Raw genomic sequence first — 10,692 nt, forward strand, 5'->3', positions numbered from 1 at the left:
ATGATCATTATGATTTTCTGTATCTGTGTGTCATGGGTTCGGTTGCGAAAAATCGCACGTAACAAACTTTTTCATCTATTAGTAATAATCATCATACAACATCATAATTTTCCACAGTAACGCTCTACCTCCCATGGTTTCCGCTGTACTACTCGGTTTGATGTTGCTGTGTAGGTTCCGTGCGGGGGCAACGTTCACCTCGTAGCATCATAGCGGAACTTGATCCTATTCATAACGTCCATTAAGCACACGCTTTCAATAGAGGAACTTCGATAAGGTTATGTGATGCTCACACAACACGGTGCATTCTCATGGTAGAGGATTTATGCATCACTGATTGGTCAGCTGGTTTTCTAATAACATATAAATGATTGAATATATATACATGCTTTCATGAACATCTTTTGGTCATGATTTTCAAGTGAATACCGTCATCATTTAATGGGGCCTGGATCGAGGTGACGGCAGCACGTGCTTACTTGTGGAGCGTTACTGCGCTGTCGGACGTATGATGCCCAAACTCTTTTGAAATCCGGAAAATACATCATTAAGGATTAATTCGAAAAATTGCATCGATCATTACGATACACTTTACCTATCAAAAAGTAGATATAAGTCCCCATCGCAGTACAGGAACTAGACATGCGTGCTACAGCTATCCCTGAAGCAAGCGGACAGGCCTGCAAGCGGGTCTCATGTTCCCGAGTCACCCGGTGCAGTGTCTGACACGTACGTGAGAGTGTTAGTGCGCTCTGTGTGCCGTTTCTGTACTCGTGAGTATTTATTGTGTTTAGATGTTTCATTTCTTGTAAGTAACACAATGAACCTATGACACGCGAAGGAAAGTGTATATTAACCAATACTTGACTGCTGTTTAAATTATAAGTGTTTTGGCTCTCAAGGTCACCTGGTACAGTTTCATTTGGAATTGTTTCGTTAAAACGTTCGTTGCGGAGATTTACATAATTTCGTTGAACACTCGACTCATGACGGGAATGGCTGTTTCCTAGTATATTAACCCACTGATATATCACATATTCATTGTTGCTTGCATTGTTATATGTGAGGTTGGCAATAAGCAACAAGCAATTTCCACTACGCATAGATCAGTCGAGATTATAGACATACATGTAAACAATTTAGTGTTCGTTTTCATGTAGCCTGTTTAACCCTTTCGTTGAACAAAGATACAGCACATATATTAATAGAAAAGTTAAGATTTGTTTATGTAGGTTAATGATCAATATTGCAGTGTGCGCTATAAGCGTTAGGTAAAACAAACGTGCATGTGGAATAGCAGTTCCGCGAACCACCACTAGTCCTTCGTCATCACACCCCGTGACCTTCGACCAAAGTTTCCTCGTGGCTGCCTTGAACCTCTCCTAATCCCGCTCTATATGTCCGTTTATGCTTGTGCACGTGATGTTTGCTTGTTTGTGCGTTTTCGTGTGTACATACTTGTTTTTCTGTGGTGTACGTGTGCCCGCTTATCTTGTGCACTGATGATTGTCTAGTGTTTTTACCTGCTTTTCTAAGTTTATGCTTGCTTGTGTTGTGGACATGCATTACTTTGTGGCGTACGTGCACTCTTCTGTGGTGCACTGGTCTTTTTTTTTTTTTTATCTTCATGAGTGGTATACGTTTATGCTTGCTTGTGTTATGTACGTTCATGATTGCTTCTGAGGTGTCCATGTTTGCATGTGAGATTTACGTGCATGTTTGCTGAAGGTATACTCGCATACTTAGGTGCTTGTGCTTCCTTGTTTGTGTAGTGTACCAGTTTGTTTCTAATATGGTGAACGTGCTGACTGGAGTGGTGAACGTGCTTGCTTGTGGTGTGCGTGGATACATGCTTGAGCAGTGTAATTTTTTGTGTGGTGCATGTGTATGTTTGCATGTCTTGAATTTGTGGTGCCTGTTTGCTTATGTGGTATACAAGCAAGCTTTCTTATGATAAGGCTGGAATTTTTCTTGTTTAGCACGTGTATGCTTGTATGTCTGGTGTACATGCTTGCTTCCTTGTGTGGTGTGCATGCATCTTGCTTGTGAGGTGTACGTGAATACTTAGGTGGTATACTTGCACAAGCCAGAGTAAATGCTTCTGTTTTGTAAGTTCATGGTTATTTTTATGGTGGACGTGCATGCTTGCTTATTTCTGTGGTGTTTGTATATATTGGCTTGTATGGAACATTTGTGCTTGTGTGGCGTACGTTACGTGCAAATTGGTTTTGTAGCATACTTGCTTCTTGTGTTGCGCGTGCTTCCTTGCTTGCCTGTGTCGAGTACTTGCATACGTGCTTTTAAGATAGATAATCATGCTTTCTTGTGGGGGAGCACGTTTATAATTTATTTTTCTGGAGTACTAGTTAGTGTACTTAACTATTTGTCTTGTGTGGTTTAGGGTTGTACGTAAATGCTTGTGATGTACATTCTTGCATGATTTTATGGTGCTTCCTTGTGTGTTGTACGTGCATCTTGCTTGTCTGCAGTATTGGGTACAAACATTTATGCTTTTGTGGTCTACGTGTTTTCCTTTTTTTTCTTGCGGTGAACGTGCATTCTTGCTTGTCTGGTGGACTGGTTTACTTGCTTACTTGCCTGTCTGGTGTACTGGTGTACATGCCTATCTGTGTGTTGTGTATCCATACTTTCTTGTAGTGAAAGGTATACTCATCTTGTGTGGTACATGCGTGCTGCCGTCTGTGGGGTACTTGCTTGTGTTGTGTACTTGCTTGTGTGGTGTACGTGTTTTGTAGTGTACGTGCTTGTATGTGTGGTGCACGTGCATACTTGCTTGTGCAGTGTACGTGTATGACTGCTTATCTTCTATGTGCATACTTGCTTGTGTAATGTACGTGTATGTTTGCTCGTCTAGTGTACGTGCATACTTGTGTGTGTAATATGCTTACTTGTGGTGTACGTGCATGCTTGCATGTATGGTATATGTGCATGCTTGCTTGTGTGGTGTACGTGCATACTTGCTTGTGTAATGAGCGCGCGTGCTTGCTTGTGTGGTGTACGCACATACTTGCATGCATGGTGTACGTGTATACTTGCATGTATGGTATACGTTCATACTTGCATGTATGGTGTACGTTCATACTTGCGTGTATGGTGTACGTTCATACTTGCGTGTATGGTGTACGTTCATACTTGCGTGTATGGTGTCCGTTCATACTTGCGTGTATGGTGTACGTTCATACTTGCGTGTATGGTGTACGTGCATACTTGCATGTGAAGTATGTGATCACTGATGGACACTTCAAGACGCTACGTATAACTAGCAGCTTTGGTGGATAGCAGTATAGAGGTGTTACGGCCAAACAGCCACATACAGGAGCGGAAGAGAGTACTAAAAGTACCTGATAACTTTGTTATTCTTAGCTACTTGAAACGATTACATGAATTAATTGGGGTATTTATCTTTTTATGAATTATACTGTGCTTGGGTTTCAGAGTCAAATGGTTCGGAAATGAACTGACCTTAAAAAGCAAAAGTTGTGTAATCCTGCATGTTTTCTTATATATTTTTTTCTTTAAGCTCTGCTATATTTTGATTTCATCAACAAACAATTATAAAAACATGAGTATCAGTGCTGCTAACTTCAGCTTTGAATTTTTATCACAAAAAAAGGACATGGAAAGAGAAACTTTCACACAATTCCGATGTTTGTTTGTTTTTCTTTTCCTCCGAACACTGTAAGTTTAGACAGCGACTCTTGACACGAGTAGAATACCTCTTTTATGAGGACATAAATAAGAAAATATGTAAATGGCATTATGGATCTCTCTTGGCAGTATTGAATAATTCTCTACTACACTACCTGTAAATGTTTACTTGATTTTAAGTTTACTTAAACTGTACTTTTGTACTGAAGAATACAGAACATGAGACACGTATGTTAACTGACCTTTACGGTGCCTACCTCACTGGATCAGTTGAGCTGCGGAATTTTCTCTCCCCCGTCGTCTTTCTGTCTTCTTGTAACCTTCTGTCTTGATTTCTGCATTTTTTTCCTCTCACCTAACCTAACCTTTTTCTGGGCCACACCATGACCGAGCCGTTTCGGTTAGTATGTAAAATATGTAGCTCGCACACGCGCTTGAAAATGTGAAATGTTTTCAGCCAAGCGTTACGTTCTGAATATATCTTGGCTTTGTAAACAACAGGTTTGCATCTGCCATTACCCGCAAATATCGCAAATTTTCTTAAGTAATCGGTATGGCACGGGCTAAGAAAACATGCCTTACTAGTTACCATCTCGATTGAAAAAAAATGCATAAAAAAAAGGAAGTGAATAGATCAGTTGCTAACTAGACTCCCTTCCTTTGGCTTCTCTTGCTGGCCTTTGTTCTGTGATGCATGGTTTCCTTGTTGCTGTAGTTGTTGATGGAGCAACATCTCCGTCTTGACCTACTAACAGTGGTACCAGTTCCATAGGGTTGTATAGCATCGATTGTCCTCATATCTCCAGAAGTGATCCTCCTTATATATCCATCCACAATCGTCCTCACGCTGCCGATTTCACTTTTCTGAATTCAACGCACTTTCCCTCTCCTCCTCACTCCTACACTCGATGTACTACTCACTGATTATATTTCGTCTCTTAACTAGGGCCTTTCGAAACAACTGGGAATGGGGAAGCAGTAACTTAGTCTAATTCATCAGTGAAGAACGCAGTTTTTACTTCCATCTATTCATATTTCACTCATTTCATGCTATTCATCTTTAAAATATCTTTGTTCCATCGTGCAGTAAGATAAACACTTTAGACACGATCACGTCCTCCACTCTACCTTGGAAAACTCACATCGCAAGATTTGCTTCCCAAAAGGTGGGTATATTGTGGAGGCACACCCGTTATTTTTCTTGCGACCAGCCATGTCCTATGTACAGGGACCTCATTCGCTCTTATATAAGTTGTTGCTTGCGTATGTGGGACGGCTCGTGTTGCGTCTCTCCCTTAGCTAGAGTAATTACCAAGAAAGGAAAAGAATTCCACAGTATCCCTGGACGAGAGGAAAGGAGGTACCGTAACGTCCACTCTTCGTGTAAATTCGTCTTCACTCCGAAAATGGAAATGGGGTAATGAGTACAAACAAGGTCACAGTTTCTTCATTTCCATGTCATTTGCTTCTGAGACAAATAAATTAGATCAAATTTTGTCCTCTGCGAAGTAGCTCGTTGATGTCTAAATATGGAGGTCAAGTACATCCTGGATTAGGATGTAATGCCACTGGAAGTCTGGACCCAAGAAGTGTCACACGGACCTCGACAGAGCCGTTGTTAGCCTTTGGAATATGAAATTGTTATACACACAGTTCTTGCTTGTGGACACCTCGCACAAATACCATCTGCTCTGGTCTCTTTAGTATCTCTCATGGTGTTCGAAAAAATTTTCGTGCTGTTGACAGAATTGTGCTAATAAACGTCGAACCTCATGCACAATATAGGTCAAGTAAATGGTGCACACTCAGATAAAAAAAAAATCATCTTAATTCCGTATTCCCTGTAACAACAACAGAATACGTAAATACCTTCAATAAGCAAATTCTTTTAGGAGTTACCAGGATGTTTGCGTGAGTTAACATGGGAATATCTTACTCACCAGTTATGATTAATGATGTCAAAACGCAAGTAATCAAACCAACTGTTGAAAATTATCTCGATTATTTTGGGAGATTATCATTTAAAATTACAGGGTACTAAAGAAAATATTATCCACTGCCTACAAAGAACTTTCAAGCCAAACAGTTCACAGATCAAACGCACGCACAGCAGTAAATGGCGTCATATACTTTCCTCACGCCTTGTGATATTGCCACCCACCAGTGAAGCTGGATAACAAACTCTGGCCCCGATGGGTGTTACGTGATGACGTAACAACGAGTTACCTTGGCAACCACTCGCTGGGTGACTTAGACTGGCACCATCAGTTCACCATTATCACCACCGAGTCACACTGCCCTCATTTTACCGTTGCTCACTTTTCATAGGTTTTAGAATCCAGATACACAGTATTACAAAACCCCTACAATAAGCTCCGAAGATTCCCTTTGACTAGAATTTGTGATATTATTGCCTTTTAAGCACTTCATTTGTTGATGACTTCCTATTGAAAAATCAGCATTATTTTGCGTAGATCAATACCTTCCACCGAAATCCCAGTTTGATAGTAACTTTTCAAGCCAGGAAATGCAAAATGAGCCAGAATTCGTAGCCGTTCATTAGGGATTTTGGTATAATAAATTATAGACTTTTACACTTGAGGATGTACGTATGTTATTGAGTATAATTTTGTATGTCATGTATGACTCGGTCTTCTACCGTCGGCAGTGGATGAATATCAGTGAGGAGCGAACGCTCTTGTTTCTCTCTCTGGCTCAGAGACGATAACAGAATACTTCGTTAGCGAGAGTTGTGTAAGGTAAGGAAGGTCGTCGTCGAGAATTGATTTTCTCTCCTCTCACAGCCAGGTTTGGTTGTGATCGTGGCGGCTGAGTTGGAGGTTATGCTTACAGAGGCTTGGTATTACTTGGTGTTGTTGGCTAACCGTCTTGGTTATAATGTCATGCAGAGGAACAGCCACTTGTCAAACAGGACTTGTACGCATATATATATATATATATATATATATATATATATATATATATATATATATATATATATATATATATGTATATATATTTTATTTATTCATTTTGCTTTGTCGCTGTCTCCCGCGTTAGCGAGGTAGCGCAAGGAAACAGACGAAAGAATGGCCCAACCCGCCCACATACACATGTATATACATACACGTCCACACACGCAAATGTACATACCTATACATCTCAATGTACACATATATATACACACACAGACATATACATACATACACATGTACGTAATTCATACTGTCTGCCTTTATTTGTTCCCATCGCCACCTCGCCATACATGGAATAACAACCCCCTCCCCCCTCATGTGTGCGAGGTAGCGCTAGGAAAAGACACCAAAGGCCCCATTCGTTCACACTCAGTCTCTAGCTGTCATGTAATAATGCACCGAAACCACAGCTCCCTTTCCACATCCAGGCCCCACACACTTTCCATGGTTTACCCCAGACGCTTCACATGCCCTGGTTCAATCCACTGACAGCACGTCGACCCCGGTATACCACATCGTTCCAATTCACTCTATTCCTTGCACGCCTTTCACCCTCCTGCATGTTCAGGCCCCGATCACTCAAAATCTTTTTCGCTCCATCTTTCCACCTCCAATTTGGTCTCCCACTTCTCCTCGTTCCCTCCACCTCTGACACATATATCCTCTTGGTCAATCTTTCCTCACTCATTCTCTCCATGTGACCAAACCATTTCAAAACACCCTCTTCTGCTCTCTCAACCACACTCTTTTTATTTCCACTCATCTCTCTTACCCTTACATTACTTACTCGATCAAACCACCTCACACCACATATTGTCCTCAAACATCTCATTTCCAGCACATCCACCCTCCTGCGCACAACTCTATCCATAGCCCACGCCTCGCAACCATACAACATTGTTGGAACCACTATTCCTTCAAAAATAGCCATTTTTGCTTTCGGAGATAATGTTCTCGACTTCCACACATTCTTCAAGGCTCCCAGGATTTTCGCCCCCTCCCCCACCCTATGATTCACTTCCGCTTCCATGGTTCCATCCGCTGCCAGATCCACTCCCAGATATCTAAAACACTTTACTTCGTCCAGTTTTTCTCCATTCAGACTTACCTCCCAATTAACTCGACCCTCAACCCTACTGTACCTAATAACCTTGCTCTTTTTCACATTTACTCTTAACTTTCTTCTTTCACACACTTTACCAAACTCAGATATATATATATATATATATATATATATATATATATATATATATATATATATATATATATATAGATAGATAGATAGATAGATAGATAGATAGATATAAATATATATATATTAGGGTTTGTCAGAAAGGAGCATTTTGTATGAGAAAGAGAACATGTGTTGGAAATGGTGTACAAGACCCAAACCTGGCGACGAGAGACGTTTATTCGAATCGTATGTATTATCTACGCTGGTCTGAACCTTTTAAATGGTGCTTTTTGCTACATAGGAAGTCTGGCCACTATTTCTTAGTTTTATGGAAAAGTCTGAGATCAGATTCAGTAGTATTTGGTAAGTGGTCATATGAGATCGTCAAAAATTTTGTATATAAATATGTTTGAGAGGAATATGTTTCTTTGTTATTAAAGTTGATCCAGTGTTTACGCATTGTTTAAAGATGATTGACATATTATTTTCTTTTCCTTTCAGAACCTACAGTTTTCTACTTCATGTTGCACTGACCAACGTCTAGTAGGAGCAGCTGAGTTGTTTGCATTGCACTTTATCAAAACTACTGAACTACTGGTCAAGTGTCGTTCTGACCTCAGTGATACATGTAAACGAGCATCTTAACTTTGTTGACATTTATTAAAGACTTGATATAACTGTTCAACTCTGTTTCTAACAATAGCAAATATGAGATTCATCGAACCTTCGGAAAGAGCGATCTGAAGGAAGCCTAGCCAACCGTAATGGGAAACTACGTTTCCCATTACGGTATATCGGTCAGTCGCAAGAAAGCATCGACAATGATATGAAGTGAGGCGAGAAGCGGAGGCTTGTGGTGCCATGATGGCCGGTAACTGTCAAGACAAGAACACCATGCAGATGTGCAAGACGCAAAAACCTCTGAAGTTACCAAGAAAATTCAGGTAACTATTGATCCTTGTGAGCATTTAAGTCTGGGTCCAGCATACTCCATCCTCCTCCTCAACACACGTAGGTACAGTTGCGGTCTGTAGTCTGAGTACAGCTGTACCGAGACCTCGCTCTCGAAAAGTAGAGACAAAAGCCTCGGTACAACAGCTTCTCTGGACGGTCAAGGGCAGTAGTTGCCCATGAAGAGACTTCTTCCCCGTCGTATGCTATCAACAAGGGTGCACCTCAGGGTTCTGTCCTATCGCCTAATCTATTCTTTTCTCGGAAAATTATCACTTTCTGCTTCAAACTCGGTTCACTTTTATACTGATCATTCTGATTTATATACTTCAACTTATTTTCCTTCCTCCTCCCTCTATTAGTTTCCCCCCCTACTGATAATCGTCTATCAGGTCAGACATGTGTAACATCTCAGTGTTGAAGCAGTAATCTCGTTACATATATTGATGAACTTTTTTTTTCTTAAATCTCTAAGAATCATTTGCTTCTCTCTGTCCATTTTCAAAACACCACAATCATCCCAGCAATAACATATGCGTGTTTGGCATAACCAAATCACCCAATGTTTCCTGGAAACCCCACATAATCGATGTAACAGTCTAACTTCCAACAGCTTGTAGTGTTGTATAACACGGTCATGATTTTTCTTGTGAGCAGCTGGTTCATAGCTACAGGGGTCTTACTCACCAAGTATGGAGAACTAATCACATCTCTGGTGGCACATCCTCCCCCTCTCTGTTAATATGAGTGGCATCAAAATTTTACCTTACGCCGCTCTCGCTCTCTCTCTCTCTCTCTCTCTCTCTCTCTCTCTCTCTCTCTCTCTCTCTCTCTCTCTCTCTCTCTCTCTCTCTCCTGTATTAATGCCCTGATCGCTCAAAATCTTTTTCACTCCATCCTTCCACCTCCGACTTTGTTCTCATGCTTCTCCTCGTTCCCTCCACCTCTGACATATATATCCTCTTTCAATCTTTCCTCACTCATTCTCTCCACGTGTCCAAGCCATTTCAACATACCATCTTCTGCTATCTCAAGCACACGATTTTTATTACCACACATCTCTCATACCCTTTCACCACTTACTCGGTCAAACCACCTCACACCACATATTGTCCCCTAGCATTTCATTTCTAACACATCCACCCTCCTCCGTACAACCCCATCTATAGTCCATGTGAGGACAAAGAGGATGTATATGTCTCAGGTGGAGGGAACAAGGAGAAGTGGGAGACCAAATTGGAGTTGGAAGGATGGAGGGGAAAAGATTTTGAGCGATCGGGGCCTGAACATAAAGGAGAGTGAAAGGCGTGCAAGGAATTGAGTGAATTGGAACGATGGGGTATACCGGGGTCGACGTGCTATCAGTGGACTGAACCAGAGCATGTGAAGCGTCGGGTAAACCATGGAAAAGTCTGTAGGGCCTGGATGTGGATAGAGAGCTGTGGTTTCGGTGCATTACACATGACAGCTAGAGACTGAGTGTGAACGAATGTTGCCTTTTTTGTCACCCTTCTGTATGTTCAGGCCTTGATTGCTCTAAATCTTTTTCACTTCATCCTTCCACCTCTAAATTGGTCTCCCACTTCTTCTCCTTGTTCCCTTTACCTCTGATACATATATCCTCTGTCAATCTTTCCTCACTCATTCTCTTCATATGTCCAATCCATTTCAACACGCTCTTCTGCTCCCTCAACCACACTTTATTTTCACAATTCTCTCTTACCCTTTCATTACGTACTCGATCAAACCACCTCAGCCACATAATGACATTGTCCTCAAACATTTCATTTCTAACACACCTACCCTCCCCCGTACAACTCTATCTATAGCTTATGCCTCGCAACCATTTAATATTGTTCGAACTTCTATATCTTCAAACACACATTTTTGCTCTCCGTGATAACGTTCACTCCTTCCACACCT

General features: G+C 41.2%; 1 protein-coding gene across 3 annotated transcripts in view; it reads left to right on the plus strand.

Moving 5' to 3' along the window:
• Positions 1-668: 668 nt before the first annotated feature.
• The window catches only part of LOC139765720 (5-phosphohydroxy-L-lysine phospho-lyase-like), a 203,296-nt gene continuing 193,272 nt past the window's right edge, over positions 669-10,692 (plus strand). For all 3 annotated transcript variants that reach the window (XM_071693523.1, XM_071693526.1, XM_071693525.1), the window contains exons 1-2: positions 669-773; positions 8,320-8,762. Coding sequence is in view for 1 of the 3 variants with exons in the window: in XM_071693525.1 (XP_071549626.1) it covers positions 8,680-8,762 (83 nt within the window). In the remaining 2 variants the exon portion in view is untranslated. The remainder of the gene's footprint in view (positions 774-8,319; positions 8,763-10,692) is intronic.

Source organism: Panulirus ornatus, chromosome 55 (assembly GCF_036320965.1).
Source record: "Panulirus ornatus isolate Po-2019 chromosome 55, ASM3632096v1, whole genome shotgun sequence".
Classification (NCBI taxonomy): domain Eukaryota; kingdom Metazoa; phylum Arthropoda; class Malacostraca; order Decapoda; family Palinuridae; genus Panulirus; species Panulirus ornatus.